The sequence below is a fragment of the Macrotis lagotis genome, chromosome X (genome assembly GCF_037893015.1).
Source record: "Macrotis lagotis isolate mMagLag1 chromosome X, bilby.v1.9.chrom.fasta, whole genome shotgun sequence".
Classification (NCBI taxonomy): Eukaryota; Metazoa; Chordata; class Mammalia; order Peramelemorphia; family Peramelidae; genus Macrotis; species Macrotis lagotis.
In genome coordinates this window covers 169,099,778-169,118,587 of record NC_133666.1, presented here as the reverse complement: position 1 = coordinate 169,118,587, position 18,810 = coordinate 169,099,778, and the positions used below count along the sequence as shown (strand labels likewise).

General features: G+C 39.4%; 1 protein-coding gene across 5 annotated transcripts in view; it reads right to left on the bottom strand.

The window, feature by feature from the left end:
* Nucleotides 1-15,042, bottom strand: part of FLCN (folliculin) — a 34,809-nt gene extending 19,767 nt beyond the window's left edge. For 2 of the 5 annotated variants that reach the window (XM_074207726.1, XM_074207730.1), the window contains exons 1-6: nucleotides 14,954-15,032; nucleotides 11,875-12,034; nucleotides 5,422-5,544; nucleotides 4,058-4,331; nucleotides 2,759-2,905; nucleotides 1,270-1,491 (exon numbers count right to left, since the gene is read on the bottom strand). In XM_074207726.1, coding sequence (XP_074063827.1) covers nucleotides 1,270-1,491; nucleotides 2,759-2,905; nucleotides 4,058-4,306 — 618 coding nt within the window. In that variant the 5' untranslated portion in view covers nucleotides 4,307-4,331; nucleotides 5,422-5,544; nucleotides 11,875-12,034; nucleotides 14,954-15,032. Of the gene's footprint in view, nucleotides 1-1,269; nucleotides 1,492-2,758; nucleotides 2,906-4,057; nucleotides 4,332-5,421; nucleotides 5,545-6,833; nucleotides 11,269-11,874; nucleotides 12,035-14,714; nucleotides 14,787-14,953 lie in introns of those variants that run through there. The other 3 variants (XM_074207728.1, XM_074207727.1, XM_074207729.1) reach the window with 3 other exon arrangements.
* Nucleotides 15,043-18,810: the final 3,768 nt, after the last annotated feature.

Genomic DNA, 18,810 nt, shown 5'->3' with positions numbered 1-18,810 from the left:
AAGAACTAACAAGATAGGTGCCCATCAGTTTAGAATTGTCTGGCTGTAATAAATGATGAAGATGATGAGTACCAAAAAACATGGAAAAACTGATTTTTTTTAAAGTTCAAGTTTGACCATGTTTTATTGTTGTTTAGTCATTTTAGCCATGTCTGACTCTTTATGATACCATTTGGGGTTTTCTTGGTCAAGATACTAGGGTGGTTTGCCACTTCCTTATCCAGATCATTTTACAAATGAGGAAACTGAGTGAAGTGAATGCCAGGGGCCACACAACTAGTATGTGTCTTGAGGCTAGATCTGAACTCTGAAGGAAGAATATTCCTGACTCCCAGTGCTCTTACCTCATAGTCCCTGACCATGTTACTTCTTCTTCTTCTTCTTTTTTTTTTTAGGTTTTTGCAAGGCAAATGGGGTTAAGTGGTTTGCCCAAGGCCACACAGCTAGGGAATTATTAAGTGTCTGAGACCGGATTTGAACCCAGGTACTCCTACTCCAGGGCCGGTGCTTTATCCACTACACCACTCATGTTACTTCTACTTAACAAACTCCAATAGCTCCCTATCCTCACTATGTACAATATGAATGCCTTCATTTGGACTTGAAAATTCTTTACAACTTTACCCCTTCCTAAATTTTCAGCTTGACTCCCTACCATATATTCCCTCCACTGCTAGAATTCCTACTTTGTTTTTAGACTCAGTTCAAATGCCATATTCTATGTGAGGCCTCCCTGGTTCCCTAAGTTGCCAGTGCTTCCCACAAAGGCCATCGTATATTTTGTATGTACTTCTATATATGCGTGCTGTCTTCTTCATTGATCCAACCCAAACTCCTCGAGGAGAGGCAAAACTATGCTTGACATGTCTGTGACTGGTTGACTGAATACTCTTCTACATCCACAAATACACAGGGCCTAAAATTGTTCTGGCATTCAAATATCTGACAGATTTAGAAGTCAAAGAAAAAAGGGATAAGAATGCTACTTAGTTTCCAGAAAAAGTAACTGAAAACAAATATAAGTTCCCTTACGGTGAGACACAGAGGTCTGATAGGTTCTTTTAAGTATAATAACAATAACCCTTGAAGTTACCTGAGAAAAAAAAAGAGTATTTTTTAATATCTCCCTTTCATCATCATTAGCATTAGTGTTATGACTTAAGTGTACAATGAGGTGTCTCCAGGCTCTGCCTCCCTCAGCTTCTGGTCATTCAGTGAGTAATAGATCCTTTCCCAAACCAAATAGCATGAGTCTTCTCTCTAACATACCTTCAGTGCTTTGCCCTGAAGTTCATCAATAATCCCTCTAATCTTCTCCAGTAGAAAGGGCCAGGAGTTGATGAGATAAATCCGATCCATCATGATAGCAATGATGCTATACCAGCGCTGGAAACCCCGGGCCAGACTGTCTTTGATGAAAAAAGTGTGGCTGAACACAAACCCATGCTGCTCATCTCCAAAGAAAATAGGGCCTTCACGACCAGGACAGACCTTATGGAGACAACAACTATATCTGAGTCAATTAATCCTCATCTTGCTTTAGAAATATGTAAAATGTGGTAATATATAAAAAATAAACAAAAGCATTTCACCTTTGCATAAACTGATTAAACCAATTCACAGGTAGGAATGAAGGGAAAAATAAACAAAAAGCAAACTCACTTGGATGGGTTAAAGACCATTCTAGTAATCCTTCACATTTTATTTACAAAGATTACATAGCTCTTTCAGTTTTTTAATTCTACTGATCACTAAGTGTTTTTTTTATTTTTATTATTTTTTCTGGTTTGAGTCATTGTTTGTCTATAAACAAATGCAGTTTACATACAATCTATATGGAATTTAGAAAATTTCAGCTTTTTGTAACTTTCTTTAAACAGGCAAAGATGGGGAATAAAATTAAATTAAAAAAAGTTAAGATACCAGAAAATTCATGTACTTTATTCTTTTTTCCTCCCTCAATTTTTAAATATTTTTCTGGGTAAGGCAATGGGGTTAAGTGACTTGCCCAAGGTCACACAGCTAGGTAATTATTAAATGTCTGAGGTTGTATTTAAACTCAGGACCTCCTGACCCCAGGGCTGGTAATCTTTCCACTGCCGCCACCTAGCTGCCCCCACATACTTTATTCCTAAGAAAGTCTTTCAGGGTTTCTCTCTAAGCTTGTTTTTACTTTACATACAAACTTATGAGTGTGCTGTGACATCCCACAACAGATTAGAAACAATCAGAAAGACAAAGAGGGAGTTGGAAGAAGAAAGCAAATCAACTGCTTACAAATGGCACCCTAACAGCTGAAAAGAAAGGAGAAAGCAAAACAAAATTAAACGTCCAGCATACACAAGATCTCAAAAATGTCTACAGACATTTGGAGAAGGGGCAAAAAAAACTGTGCTCTTCAACAGCAAAGCAATCCAGTACTAAAATTAAGACTTGTAGCTATGACTTTGAGTCATTAAGAAGTTAAATTTTGTTCCATACTCTAAGAAATCTTTCATAAACATTAAAGAGTGGCAAACATTAACAATCTGAAAATCTAAGTTGTCCAAAATGACTTATTTCCACATAGTCAAGCTATTACTATATGCAAGTCTCTTTGCTCCCTTATATCTCAAAAATTCTATTCTGATAGGTTTAATTTTTCTTTCTCTAATTTACAAATACCACAGAATTTAGCAAAGATTAATGTAATAAAGACATTTTACTTGGAGTAGAAATTAAATTCCTCAACAGGTTTTTTTAGTAAAAGTTGTCTTACCTCACAACTCAGGCTTCGAACACAAGCCTGTCGAACAATACTGAAGAGTTGTGGATGATTTGGGTGCTGATGACTAACATATTTTATCGAGGTTTCTTTGTCATGGCTAATGTATCCAGGATGTCCTGCTGCAAGTGATCGACAGCCCTAAATCCAAAACAGGTAAAGAGAAGTTATAATTGTTCAAAGAGCAAAAAATAAAGCCATTCACACACACACACACACACACACACACACACACACACGTCACAATAACTCATTCAAATTTTCCATAAAAATAACTTCAAAATTCACAAATGCTTTATATACAGGACTGTTTTTTGGATGGGGAAAAGAAAAGACACTAAGGACTCCAGGATTTTCCTAGTCACAAAACAAATTAATGACAAGAATGGAGAAACTTTCAATTCCTCTGTCAGACCACCATGTATCTGGCATCAATCTAAATAATTAGTGAGTCATCTGAATCTTAGATTAGTGATTCTCAAGTTACGTGACTTCCCTAAATTTAGGAGAGATAAGCTGTCTGGTGTGAAGGAACTGGTAGTGAAATGTGAGGAAAAAAATAGAGCTGGAATTTTTTACTTTTGTACATTATACAGTAGTGACCATGAGTCAAATCCACCATATATATAATTAGTGAAACTCAGTAGATAAAAACTAGGTCTATTTGTTGTTCACTATAAAGTTCCCAAATAATGTTATCTTAGAATCCCCCAAAAAAACACAAGAGGGTCTCTAGTCAAGGAGACACAGGGAAAAAAACAAAACAAAAACTCAAAATCAAGGACAAATAAAGAGGGAAGGATTGGGAGACAATTAAAACAAAATAAAAAACAAAATATTCTACAAGATAAAAACTGTGGACTAACAATTATTTGTTGAAGATTATGTAAAGCAGAACATACGAAGAAAAGGAAATAATGGAGAAAAGACATTAAATTTGTCAAGAAATATTGACCATAAATATCAATCTTCAAAAAGTTTATGCATTTGTTTCTAATAATAAATGCTAAGATACAAACATGGAAAATAAACATTATAATCACTTTTTATTACTTGATGGGGCAGTTCTTGAGATGCATCTAATGTGTCAAAACAAAATAATAATAAAAGTTTAAAACTCAAGACTTTCAGAAAATTTACCTGTCATCAAGGATCATTTTCTGTCTATAAAGTCTGTAACTAACCATAAATTCTAGTTTATTGTTCAAATAACAGAAATGAGATATGGTATAACTTATCAGAAAGCTACAGATGCAGAACGTGTAATTTTTCTAAGAACCCAAGAACACCTACCTCACACATGTCTGATTTCTTTGGCCCTGGGCTGCTGGATTCAGCACTGGCCCCTTCTGCTGGGCTATGAGAGCGAATTCTGCTGTTCATTTGTATACCACCTTCCTCCTCTTCGGCCTGTTCTCCTTGCCCAGGGCTATCTCCATTTCCAGCCCCCTGGGGAAGAGGAGAATGTAGAACTTCTGTACAGAAGAGGGTTCGAGGGCCATGGAGCTCACAAAAATGACAAAGAGCAACAATAGCATTCATGGTGCTACTCAAACTGGCAAATGTCCTGCAAATGAGAAGGGGAGGGGGGAAAAACACACTTATCAGATCAACAGGATTCATTCAACTAATATTTTCTGAGTTAATAAAACTTGTGTTCTAAAGTCTGCAACTCTATACACATTATATAACTTGAGTCTTAAAATAAACTGTCTCCCAAGTACTCTGTTTGAGGTCAGGCCTGCGATTTCTTTAGTGCAAGGAGCTGTTGGTAAGAAACATCTGTCAATGCATCTTCTCTGAATCTAAGAGCCTCAGACCTGAGAGAATTGGGGACATGACCAGGTCACAGTCATTAGGTGGCTCTAGAATCCAGGTCTTCCTGACTCCTGGGTCACTCTTTCTACACAAAGTTCTTTGTAAGTCATAAAACATCACATAAATATGAGTCATGACTATGAAACAAGACCTGTCACCTAACCTCCAAGAATTTAAACTCTAGTGAGAGAGAGAACTCATATACAGGAAGGCCAGGGCTTCCAAATGCAAGCTGGACTTTTTCGTCCTACCACAGACATTTACATTAAGGGCAGCATGATAGGAAGCACAAAGATCAGAAAGACAGAGGTCTTTACCTCAAGGAGCTTACCATCTCTTAAATTCCTTGAAGTAAGGTCTTGAACATAAATAGGCTACAAACCAGAAAAGATTAATGGGGTAGGTAATCTTGATGAAGTGAATAGTGAGAGCAAAGAGACAGTAATAGGAGAGAAGTTTGGATAATAGGTTAGAATGGCAGTATTAGGAAAAGATGAGATCAATTGAAGAGAAAGACTGACAGGAACATAGGCTCAAGCTTTGAGCCTCTGAGACTACGGGATACTAGTAGAAGAAATACTGTTTGTCAACAGAAGCTGGTGCATGGAGATGAGTCTGTTCTCATCCTGTATCCTCCTTGTACAGATAAGAAAACAAAGCAGGGTGGGATGGAATCAAGCATATGAATACAGATAGAATTCCCTTATGAGAAGAAGAGATTTCACTTCCTCTCAGATTGAAGGGAAGGAGAAGAGAAAATGGGAAGATTCATTAGAGAAAGAAATCTGACAAGTTCCTCCTGGAATCTTCCTCCTGCTCAGGAAGCTATCAATACGAACCTCTCTTCTCACCAGAACAGGACCTTTGGTTCCACATGGGTGAGAGTATACAAATTCAGTTCACTTCCAAATGATCCTGCATTGGCAAATGCACATGCTTTTAGTGGTAAGATGGTCCATATTCTAGAGACAAGTTTAAAAAAAAAAAATCAGAATTAATTTCCAAAGTAAGAATCTCGAAGCATAAAAGCAAGCAAATTGTTTCTAGATGAATACAGATGAAAATGCACAGAGAGATTCACAACAATGGGGAGGACGAGGCTGGCATTATATCCAACTGGCTCACCACAGTTTTTTAGTGCATAGAAGGTGGTTAATGGGTTGGGGCTTATAAGCAAACAATTCCTGAATGCTTCCTCTTGTTCTCTGTAATCAGTAAAAGAGAAGCAAAGGAATTTTTTCTGCTTGGACACCATTTATTACATTGCCATATGATCCTGAAGGAGGGCTTCTACACTATCACTACATAAAAATGGAATTAAAAAAGAATTCATCTCAAAAATATCAGGGCTAAAATGCAAAACAAAAATTATAAATTGTTTGAAAGGGGAGGTTGGCCACTAGCAGCACTGTCCAAACTATTTCCAGGTCCTAAGGCAAAACTAAATCAGCTGACTCTAAAGTATTAGACAAGCACTCCTACCCAATCATATTAGCTACCACTATTAGGACATCTTAAACTCTGTAAAGTATTTGACTTTAACCATTTGAATCCCCACAAGAACCCTAGGATGTAGGTGTTATTCTTATCTCCATTTTACAAATGAAGAAAATTGAGTTCAAGAGATTAAGCATTTTGCCCAAGATCACAGCTAAATAAGTGTCTGAAGCTGGACTCCAAGTCCAGCCCTCTATCCATGACAACATCCAGCTCCTTAATTAAGGGTCACTCTATTCAGGGCATGCCCAGTAGTGTCAATAAATCCAGAGAAATGTTCTGATCACTAGCACTTTTTTCTCTGCATTTTCAATATATCTCCATTGTCTAAATCTTGCAAGACATTATGATACAATTGCTACAATACAATTGGTAATGTGGAGTTTGCACTTTTTTTTCATTTTCTTATTTCTGAAGTTAAATGGAATCACAAAAATTTTTCTCTTGACTTTTTCTAGAACAAAACAAAAACAAGACTATATCTCTAAAGGTTAGCCAGGTGAATATAACCAGCTTTGTAAATGGTATTGGTAAGTCTATTTCCACGGAACTGTGCATGTGGTTACCCAGAATATATACAGAAAAACTCACTAAGGGAGGTGTTAATGAATACTAATGATATTATAATTATAACAAATAGTATTGGTAAATGTATTTCAAGAATAACAAACTGGATCTTGGAGAACATTTAGTTCAATAAACTCACTGGAGAGATGAGTAACTGAAACCCCAAGCAAGAAGTTAAATAGCTTACCCCACAATTCTCCTATGGTTTTCAATGAGCTTTGGCAGACCTGACCCTGGAAATCAGAAATTGTCATTCCCTTGTATTCCTTCTGGCCCAAATATCTAGAGGCAGTACATTTGCCTCACTGCTAACTTTACTGGCTGTTAAAACATGAAGGCCTTGTCAGGCTCTTATTTATATTAACCTATCCACCCATGAAGCATTCCTGGCATCCTTCTCAGTCCATGTGTGTTTGGGTATACATAGGAAGACAAGATATCCATATGATGGGGTATGGGACTGTTTATTCAGTGTTGTCTCTAAAGAATTATGCAGAGAACATCCCCTTACAAACCACAAAAGATGATAAAAGTATGGGAGTGTTTCATGCTGTCATCTCTAGAGAATTACGACTTGCGTGAGATTGTCTCCAAGACAAGAAAAAGGCATTTATTTGGGGGGGTGTCATGGAGAGATGGTGTTACACTCCCCAGAAGAGTGGTGAAACTTGGGGTTTATATAGGGCAAGAAGTGCTGGGTTTCTAATAGGATATGTTAATTTTGCAATACAGGAGTGTGCTGCTATGAGAGTGCCAAGTTGTCTTGGTGGAACTGTGCATGTGGTTACTCAGAATACATACAGAAAAACTCACCAAGAGGGGTATTAATGGATGACAATAATAATTTAATTAGCCTGAGTTCTTCGTAAGTTCACCCAAGGACAGCAAGGAAAGGTGGCATGCAGCCATTGCTGTAGGGAAAGTCCCTTCTGTGATTTATGGTCCAGGGTCCATATTCTATTGTTGCTTTCTTACTGGTTGACCTCTTAGGTAAGTCTAAAGGATGATGTGGCCAGGTGATGTAGTTAGGTCAAGGTCTACTTTTCAGTTCTAATGAGGCCTGATTCCATCATTATCTTGACTAAAGAAAACCTGCCCTGTCAAAAATGCTGAATAAATGTGAAGAGCATAACACTAGAAGTTAGGATAGCTGGGATTTATCCCTGTTCTGCCACTAAACTGTAAGCCTGGGCAAGTCACTTAACTTCTTTTGGCCTCCTTCAAGTTTTTTTTTTTTAACCTGTAAAATGAGAAATGTTAACAGTTCATGATCAATCAAGAAATAAAAAAGCATCACAAGAGGTAAAATGGACAATTTTGATCACATATAATTAAAAAGGTTTTGCACAAATAAAATCAATGCAACTAAAATGAGAGAAGTAGGTAAATAAGGAGAAAAATATTTGCAGCAGTTTTTGACAATAAAAGTCTAATTTCTAAGATATAAGGAACTGATTCCAAATTTACAAGAGCAACCATTCCCCAATTTATAAACAATGCAAATAGGTACTTTTTAGAGAGAAAAATTCAAGTTTTCAATCAGAATATTAAAAACTCCTCTAAATCACTAATAATTAGAGAAATACACTTTAAAACAACTCTAAGGTTCCATTTCACACCCAAAACTTTTCCAAGTTTGATCAAAAAGGAAAATAACAGATGCTAGCAAAACAGGTATTTTATTGCACTGTTGGTACAACTGTCCAGTCGTTCTGAAAAACTATATGGAAACTATGCTCCCAAAAGTCATTCAATAGTACATGCACTTTAACCCAGCAGTATAAATATTAGGTATAGACTCCAAAGACCTTTCCAGTCCTTTGCTGTGACAAATAATTGGAAATTATGTGTATCCCATCAATTAAGAAATGAATAAACAGGTTATGGTATATGAATGGGATGAAATTCTATTAGGCTAAAAGAAACGATGAAGGGGATTTTTCAGACAAACCTGGGAAAATTTGTATGAACTGATGCAAAGTGAAATGAGCAAAACCAGGAGAATAATTTTTATGATAATATTACTGCACAGACAAGTAACTGTGAAAGACTTTAGAACTGTGATCAAAAACCATGAATAAGCACAATTTCAGAGGATTCATGACAAAACATGTCATTCGTGCCCCAGCAGAAAAGCAATGGACTTAGACTACAGATTAAGACATTTTTTGCAACATGACCGATGTGAAAACACTGGGGAAGCTAGGTGACACAGTGGATAGACAGCACGGGGCCTGAAGTCAGAAGACTTATCTTGCTGAATTCAAATCTCGTTTCAGACACTTACTAGCTTTGTGTCTCTGGGCATTCACTTAACCCTGTTTGTCTCATGGCAATCGGTAACTCCAGTAACATTGACAAGAAAACTCGAAATGGAGTCACAAAGAATTGGACATAACTGATTTAAATGAACAAAAACAAAAAATGTGGGTAACAGTTTGATAATATATGTTTGTAACAGGTTTTGCTTTGCTTTCTTTCTAAATGCTGACAGAGGAAAGTGAAAAGGAGAAAAAGTAAATTGAAAAAAATTATAAAACAAAACAAAGCTCATGGACATTGACTCAGCACAAATAGAAAGATAAAATGAAGAGGACCTTAATTACTCTTTCTTTCCAGCTCTGGATGCTAATTAGTAGACCAAAATGTAAGTTGGAAAGAATTTTTAAAGCATTTAGCTCAATCTCTCATTTCAGAGATAAAGAAATTATCTATATATTAAAGCTCAAGACAAGAGTAGAAAGAAGAAAATGTCTAACGGAATGCAAAAAAAAAAAAATTATAGGTTAAGCAACTAAAGAAAATCCCCAGCAAGAGTAAAGCAATTCTGCAATAATCACAAGTGGAACACCAGAAAAAAAGAAGGCATTGGTCTCAAAAATTCCAAGAGTAAATGGAAGGAATAAACTGAAACAGATAAATAATGAAATTAGAACACTTTAAAAGAGAATAAACAGCTTCAAACAGAGGTGAAAAACCTTTGTCAAAAAACAGAGAACTTTTCCTATACTGTCTCCTCCATTTAGAGCCTAGGGACACCAGGGTCACTATTTCTATTTGCATCTCCAGCATTTAGGGTAGAACTTGGCAGAGAGAATATTCATTTCTTTATTTATTTCACATAAGGAAATATAGCAACCACAACAAGACATTTATGATGGAGGAGGAGAAAATGTGGCAGAGTCTGACATGTACCCTAGTACCTTGACTTTCCCCCCAAAAATCAGATTTCAGAATTAGAAGAGGCAGGATCCCCTGAACTAAAATGCTTCAAGGGAAAGGAAGGCAAGGTATGCTCAAGAATGAAATGCTGAAGATAAAGGAAATAATTGTAATATAGGAACAAAGGGATTTGTCTGAAGAGAGCAATGTGGATGCACAGGAACTCAACATCCAATTTAGATATTTAAAAAGAATGTAATAAAAGACTAAAGCAAGGTCAGGCAACAGAAAAATGAATATAAAAATGTTAGGAACACTAAAGTTCAGGATAAGATGTTGCTGGTGAGGGAGACTAAGGACAATAAAAAAGGGATTTTTTTAGTTATATAGGGTATCTAAAAGTTTTATTGCAGTTTTAAGCTTTAATCCACTTGGGGTAGAAGGGATGATGATAAATGACAACAGAGAAAAGGTAGAACAGCTTAGTCGTTAATTTTTTTGTTTTTTTCTTTAAAGAATAAGCACCTATAGACTAGAAATGACAGGGCAAAAAATGGGCAATTGTAAACTTAAACATAAGATGAGTAAGAAGATAGTAAGGCAGCATCTAACTGTCCTTGATGAATTACGGTCACCTAGAGTAGTTGAACTATATCTTTGTGTCATGGAAGAACTGGCTTACATCACTGCCGAACTGCTATAAGTGATACATGGAAGACCATGGAATGTGACAGAGGTACCACAAGACTAGAGATGGGTCAAGTATTTTTTTTTTTAGGTTTTTGCAAGGCATTGGGGTTAAGTGGCTTGCCCAAGGCCACACAGCTAGGTAATTATTAAGTGTCTGAGACCGGATTTGAACCCAGGTACTCCTGACTCCAAGGCTGGTGCTTTATCCACTATGCCACCTAGCCGCCCCCACCCCAAGTATTTTCAAAAAAAGAGTCTGAAAACCAGACAAGAGAGCTTGACTTCAATTGGAAAGTTATTCAAAGTATCATCAAAATGACAGTTTGTGAATATCAAAAAAAAAGGGAAGCAGTGATTACAAAAAGACAGTAAGGCTCTTCTTCAAAAACACACTAACCTCATTTCCTTTTTTGACATTTTTGATTATTAAACTAGTAGATAAGAGGAATATTACAGACATAATTTACTTAGATTTCCAAAGATTTTAATAAAAGTATCTTATACTATCCTTATGGAGATGGAAAGCTATGAATTAAGACTAATGTAATCTGAGATATTTAGAAATGGTTGGATAGCTGGACTCAAAGAACAGTTGTTAAAGGTCAGTGTCAATGCCTTAAGAGGTCTTAAGAGGAATCTGGATTTAACATTTTTATCCACAACTTCTTTAAAGCCATTTGAGCATCAAATTTGCCAATTTGTAGCGAACACAAGACAAATTAGGATCCAAAAGGATCTTGATAAGCTAGGGCTTCAAGTTGAACCTTCCTTTAGGCACACCTCACCCCCCCCCACCCCCCCCCACCCCCCCGCAAAAAAAATTAACTCTACAAATACAAGAGGGAAGAGACCTGGAAAGATCTGGAGTTGGGTTTTTTTTTTTTATCAACTACAAGCTCAGTATAAGTCAGCAAAGTGATCTAGCAGTCCAAAAAGTTAATTCCACTGTCTTGGAATTCAATAGGAGGTCCTTAGCTTCCAGAACATGGAGGTGACAATTGTTTTATTATGCCCTAGTCAGACATCATCTGGAGTGTTATGTTCAATTCTGGGTACCATAGTTTAAGGACAATGATAACTTGGGAGGCACATCCAGAAGAGGTCAACCAGTATAATGAAGGACCTTGAGTCCAGAACATATGAGGACTACTTGAAGGAACTGAGTAACTTTTTGCCCAGAGAAAAGATTCAGAGATGATATGATAACTGGATTCAAGAAGGACTATCTTGTGCAGGAGAGATTAGACTTACTCTGTTTGTTCCAGAGGGCAGAAATAGGAGTCAAAAGTAGATGCTTCAAAGAAGCCAATAAAAGCTATTATCAAGAAAAATTTCCATTATAACAATCAGAGGTGTCCAAAAGTTAAAGAACTTGCCTTATTGGGGGGGGGGGGGATTCCCCCTCCTTGGAGGTCTTCAAGCAGAGGCTAGAGGACCACTTGTCATTAAGTTGGCAAGTTGCTCCAGAGCTTCCTTCATGTGTGGATTAAACCAGATGGCAGCAGAGGACCCTTCTGACATTCAAATTCTGCGATTCTGTAAAAGGACATCTCAGAATATTACATATTAAAAGGTTTTTAAAAAGGGCTGATAACAAAGATTAATTTATCTGGCAAAAATGAGTATAAAAACAGAGCTTTAGAATAGAAAATTTTCAAGCATTCATATGAACAAAACCAGAGATGGGTAGAATCTTGGCAATTCTGAGACAACAAAAGAAATATGAAGCAATTTTGAGGAAATAAATGACAATCAAGTTCTTCAAAATCCTCATATCTCTAGGAGGGTTGGAGGAAATAAAGATTTTCTTCTTTTTCGTCTCTTTTTTTTAGGGGCTTTTTTTTTTACAAGGCAAACGGGGTTAAGAGGTTTGCCCAAGGCCACACAGCTAGGTAATTATAAGTGTCTGAGGCTGGATTTGAACTCAGGTGCTCCTGACTCCAGGGCCGGTGCTCTATCCACTGTGACACCTAGCCGCCCTTTTTAGTCTCTTTTTAAGAAAAGGAAAAAAGGGAGAAAGGGCAAAATACTAGAGGAAAAAATGAGGAAGGGGAAACAGTTTTACCTCCTAGTAGAAGGTTTTCCCAATCATGCTTAGTGCTGCTATCTTCTATTATTATCTCCACTAAATACTGTATCTTTCTTGTTGGCGTATGGCCATTTTCATGCTGTTTCCCCGATTAGACAGTTAACTCTTATGAACAAGGGTGGTTCCTGAACTTTGACTTCAAAGCCCTAGGCACTGCATAAATATTTGCTACATCATTTCACATAATTTAGATAATGTCAAAATAAGACATGTAAAATATGGACATAAAGGTGGGAGGAATGGACCTCTTATGAACATATCTGATCAGGGTAATGAAAAACCAAATACTCACAGAGTTAGAAATTGAAATACATAAAAGTCAACAGGCGAAATGAGTTAGGAGAGGGGTTGAGAGGGTAAAATTGGGGAGGGAATCAAAATAAACTTCAACCATGTCACACTCATCATAAAGTGAAGATTAGAAAGAAAGGACATGATCTGAATGATCTGAATCTGGGCAGGGTGAAGAGAGAAAAAGGCTAACAGTAGAATCAGATAACTTTAATTATAGGTTTGTGGATACCCTAATCCCTTGCTGTCCCCTCCTTGTCCCCTCCTGTCCCACTTGTACAAAAATATGCATAGCAGCCCTGTTTGTGGTGGCAAAGAATTGGAAATCAAGTAGATGTCCTTCAATTGGGGAATGGCTTAGCAAACTGTGGTATATGTATGTCATGGAACACTATTGTTCTATTAGAAATCAGGAGGGATGGGAATTCAGGGAAGCCTGGAGGGATTTGCATGCACTGATGCTGAGTGAGATGAGCAGAACCAGAAAAACACTGTATACCCTAAGAGCAACATGGGGGTGATGATCAACCTTGATGGACTTGCTCATCCCTGCAGGGCTGCAAACAGAAAAACAAATGAAGACATGAAGGGTATAAAACAGTAATCATCAAAACTCTTTGGTACTGGTTTAAAAAGTTGCTCAGGGGCAGCTAGGTGGTGCAGTGGATAGAGCACCAGCCCTGGAGTCAGGAGCACCTGAGTTCAAATCCAGCCTCAGACACTTAATAATTATCTAGCTGTGTGGCCTTGGGCAAGCCACTTAACCCCATTTGCCTTGCCAAAAAAAAAAAACCCTAAAAAAAAGTAAGGGGCAGCTAGGTGGCACAGTGGATAGAGCACCAGCCCCTGGAGTCAGGAGTACCTGAGTTCAAATCTGACCTCAGACACTTAATAATTGCCTAGCTGTGCGACCTTAGGGGAGTCACTTAACCCCATTGTCCCTTAAATTAAAAAATAAATTAAACAAAAGAAGGTAGCAATTAATTTTTTTTACCCAGAAAAGTGCAGATAAGGTCAAAAATGATAGTTGATGATATTCTATTAAACTAAAAAAACTTAAAAAAATATGATTACTTTGGAAATATTTTGGCCAACTCTACGAATATCAAACTGTACCTATGTCAAAAACTACTTTACCCTTTGGGAGGAAAGGGTGGGAGAAAATTTGAAACTTCAAAAAAAAAAGACGTTGAATTTTTTTATAGAATCGGGAACAAAATTTTTCTAAATTTAAAAATTAAAAAATTTTAAGCTTTCCGTCATATAAGCTCCCAGCTTCCTATGCAAAATTTAAAAATATTGATGTGCTCCCATTAAATATATTTATAATTTTTAAAAGTATCCAAAAGGGGACTGAATAATCCTTCCAAGGTGAAGTCCCTTTAAAGAAGAGGATAGAGTACCACAAGAGATTTTCCCCCCAATTCTCATAGCAGTAGAAGGGGGGGGGGGGGTGATCCCGACTCTCCTCATCCCGATCTCATTCTAGCACGCGTCTTTACCTCACTTCGCTCGCATCCCTTTCTTACCAGCTCTCAGTCCCCACCTCCTCCAACACTAAGTCACTGGGCCCCCTCACTCCCTTCAACACCCTCTGGGTTCACTCTTCACCTATCCAAGCCCACTCCCAGCACCCCCGTAGTTCAGTCTTCCGGGGTGATGCCTCCTCAGGACCCCACGGTGATCAGCTCCTTCATCCCCTGTTGCTGTGACGACAGACTGGAAACCAGGTGGATGCCCAGCACTAGCATCCTCTGACCCGCTGCCCACCTTTGCCCCCTCTCCCGCGGCTCCCCGGCCGACGACCCCTCCCCTCGTTGCCCCCCATCGGCTGACCCTTGCCAACTCGGCTGCCCCTCCATGCAGAGATCACTCTCTCCTTCCCCGGCCGACGGTTCTTTCCCTGGGCCGTCCTCTGACCCTTGCCCTCCGACCCTCGCCCCACGACCTCCCCCCACACAACGCCGTGCTCTCGGACCAGAAGCGGCAGGGCCCCCGGGTCCGGCCTCCGGGCGCCCCCCAGCCCAGCCCCCTGCCTCCCGGGCAGCGGACAGCCGCGACCCCCGCGCGCTCACCTCCGGCCCCAGCAGCTGCAGAGCAGGGGCAGCCCGGGCCAGGAGCGCCTGACACGGGAGAGACGTACCATTCGCTACGCGGCGGCCGGAGGGAAGGGCGGCTGATGGAGGGAAGGGAAACCGCCCTTCAAAAGGAGTCCCCCGGCGCGGACACAGCCGGCTCTCCTTCAGAGAAGGGCTACAACCCGGCGGCAAGCGTTCCGGCCGAAGCAAACTTCCGTTCTTGTCGCATTGTCCTCGTCCCTCAGTTCCTTCCCCCCCCCCAAAGAAAATGCCCGAATGGTTCTGGCCACCCGGGCCTGGCGAAAATAGCCGGAGGAAACCGTTTAGAGTGCGAGGGGGTGGGAAGGAAAAAAAAGGGGGGAATGGTAAAAAAAAATTAAACGCCCGTTCATTAATCTAGCCCACTTTTGAAAATAAAGAAAACAATCTCAGCCGAGACGTGCGCTCCCGCTCCTTTTATTTGTGAAATTTGACTTGCAACGGTTTCCAAAGACCCCGCTTCCCCAGAGTGATGAAATGGTGCGGTCCGAAAGGGCGGGGAGGTGGGGGCGGGGAGGCGGCCGTCATGTGATGCCCGGATTCCCTAACCCGTGGCTGGGCGGGGCGGCCCAGCTGTTCCTGCCTCCTGGCGGCCCTTCCCGAGCTGGGAGCAAGAGCGCGTGGTTGCAGATACAATCAGCCTCGGGCCCAGCCCGCGCACTCAGGAAGCGCCCTCCACGCTGCCCACTCTGCCCAGCGCCCGCCACAGCTTCTGCTTTCTTTTTTTTTTGGCAAGGCAATGTCACTCAGATTGCTGGATTTGAACTCAGGTCCTCTGTGCCTTTTTTAAAAAAATAAAATATCCCAGCAAAGACTGTTAACAGAGGAGGAGATCAAAGCGATCCATAGTCATATGCAAAATTGCTCTAAATCATTGCTTATTAGGGAAATGCAAATTAAAGCTTCCCTGAGTTACCACCTCACACCTCTCACATTGGCCAATATGACCAGAAACGATAACGATCAATACTGGAAGGGATGTGGGAAATCTGGGACACTAATACATTGTTGGTGGAGCTGTGAACTCATCCAACCTTTCTGGAGAGAAATTTGGAATTATGCCCAAAGGGCAACAAAAATGTGCATCCCCTTTGACCCCGCAATACCACTACTGGGTCTATACCCTGAAGAGATGATGAGAAAGGGTAAAAACATCACTTGTACAAAAATATGCATAGCAGCCCTGTTTGGGGTGGCAAAGAATTGGAAACAAAGTAAATGTCCTTCAATTAGGGAATGGCTTAGCAAACAGTAGTATATGTATGTCATGGAACACTATTGTTCTATTAGAAACCAGGAGGGATGGGAATTCAGGGAAGCCTGGAGGGATTTGCATGAACTGATGCTGAGTGAGATGAGCAGAACCAGAAAAACACTGTACACCCTAACAGCAACATGGGAGTGATGTTCAACCTTGAAGGACTCACTCATTCCATCAGTGCAATAATCTGGGACAATTTTGGATTGTCTGCAAAGGAGAGTGCCATCTGTATCCAGATAAAGAATTGTGGAGTTTGAAAAAAGTGCAAGGACTATTTCCTTTAATTTAGAAAAAAAACCTGGTATCTTACTGTCTGATCTTGTTATCTCTTATACTTCATGTTTCTTTCATAAAGATATGATTGCTCTCTCATCACCCTCAATTTGGATCAATGTACAGCATGGAAACAATGTAAAGACTGACAAATTGTCTTCTGTGGGGGGTGGGGGGAAAGGAAGTAAGATTAGGGGGAAAATTGGAAAACTCAAAATAAAGAAAATCTTTAAATAAAGAAAAAAATAAATAAAATATCCATTATCCTTGCTTCCCAGATGTGGGTGGGGAGTGGAAGGAGCCCCTCTGCGACTAATCTGGGCCGGATCACCCACAGCAGCAAGGACCTGAGCACAACTTTGTCTTTGAAATTCAGGGGGACCCCATACTCCAGACAGAAGCCCACTCATTTAATCAGAATTTAAGCCACTATGCAGTCTCGAAAGGAGCAACTTAAGAGGTCTGCTTATGAAGAGAGCACCCTGGGAAGAGCCTGGGCTGGAGCCTGGGTTATGCTGCCACCCACTGCCCAAAGCCCAGCTGCCCTTGGAATGTTTCTTCAGTCACGAGCTCTTTAATGACTAGTTTTGCCTCTTTGCTTAGTCTTGATACTTGAGTGCAAGGGTTGTTAACATTTTTTCTGAGGACTCCTCAGAATAATATTTTTAAGTGCACAAAGTACATTAGAATACAGAGGAAAGCAATCATACTGAAATAGCTCTGTTTTTAAAAGTTCTCAGACCTCAGGTTAAAAGCCTTCCTCTCCATTTGACGTTTCCTCTTGCCACCAAGTCTCTTTTATTGGAGTTTGAGAAACAATTCATTAGAACTTCTACTCTATTCCAATCAGTATTAATCAGTTGGATATTCTACATAGATCATAAGGATAGTTTTATAGTGAGCCTCAAGCTTTATTTATTTTTACTGGTTTTTGCAAGGAAAATGGAGTTAAATGCTGACCCAAGGCCATACAGCTAGGTAATTATTAAGTTCTGAGATGGGATTTGAACTCAGGTCCTCCTGATTCCAGGGCCAGTGCTCTATCCACTGAGCTGGTGCTCTATCCACAAGCCTCAAGTTTTAATGTGATATTCACTTTTTGTTTACCAAGAGGTTCACTTCAGCAACCATGAGAATGCCCTATCCCTTTTTACTCAAATTTCATGTCCAAACTCAGCATGGGTGGGATGCCCTGATGCGTCCCCCCAATTTATTTTTATACCTCTAGACTTCTCTCTCTTGTCCAACGTAAGCAAGTGACCATCTTATGACCACCTAGTCAGTGGAGATGCCCCATAGTTCACCCAGTTAATGTCATTTTTGGCCCTTAAAAGCAACTGAGATTCCGTATTTTGACATGTCTCTTTTCTATATTTAGGTATCAAATTCTAAAAACAAGGAATGGGAAAAGGGAGGAAGATCTGAAGTCCACTTCATTAGAGATGACCATAAACCTTTTGATAAAGTGCCATTGGCTCAGAGCTCCGCCTTAGTCTCTTTTATTATAGATTGGATAATTTTAATCCCTACAACTGGTGAAGAGGGTGTGGAGAAGTATAGCTTTCCCAGTAGTCATACAAGTGTTTTACCTACATTGATTCCATCTACCATCTCCTTCAGGACCTTAATCTACTGGTTCACATCCCTTCTTTACCACTTTTCATCTGTCCAAATATGCCTTAGTTTCCCCAATCTTAAAAACAGCAAAACAAAACCACCACCACAACAAAAAAAACCACCTCGCTTTAATTCTTTTACCTCAGTTACTGTTTGATAACTGCTAAACTTCTCCCACTTTTTCATTAATCTACTCCTTCAATCCTTTGCAATTTGCCTTCTGGATGGATCTCCTAATCATTAAATCTGATGGTCTTTTTTTAAGTCAATATCCACCTGGAACTATGAGGACTTGTATATTGTTGACCACTCCATCTTGGGAACACAGGAAAGAAGACAAAAAGTTTAGTTGAAGATTCCATTCCCTTTTATATTCCCAGAGTAATCATTTTAGTATACAATATATACTAGCAAGGAGTCTTGTGATCATCTGTTCCAATATCCTCCTTAAAGGTCTTCATTACCTTCATTCATTCTACTCTCCAATTCACACTGTTGTCAGAGTTATGTTTTTTTATGCATATTTCTGTCATGTTCCCAGTAAGATATTTTTCTTGCCTACTTTCTACCTTTTGAGTTAGAGTTTTCCACAAGTTGAAGTGTCTTACTTTTTGAGTTTCATTTCATATTTCTACTCATTTTCATACACTCTACACACCAATTC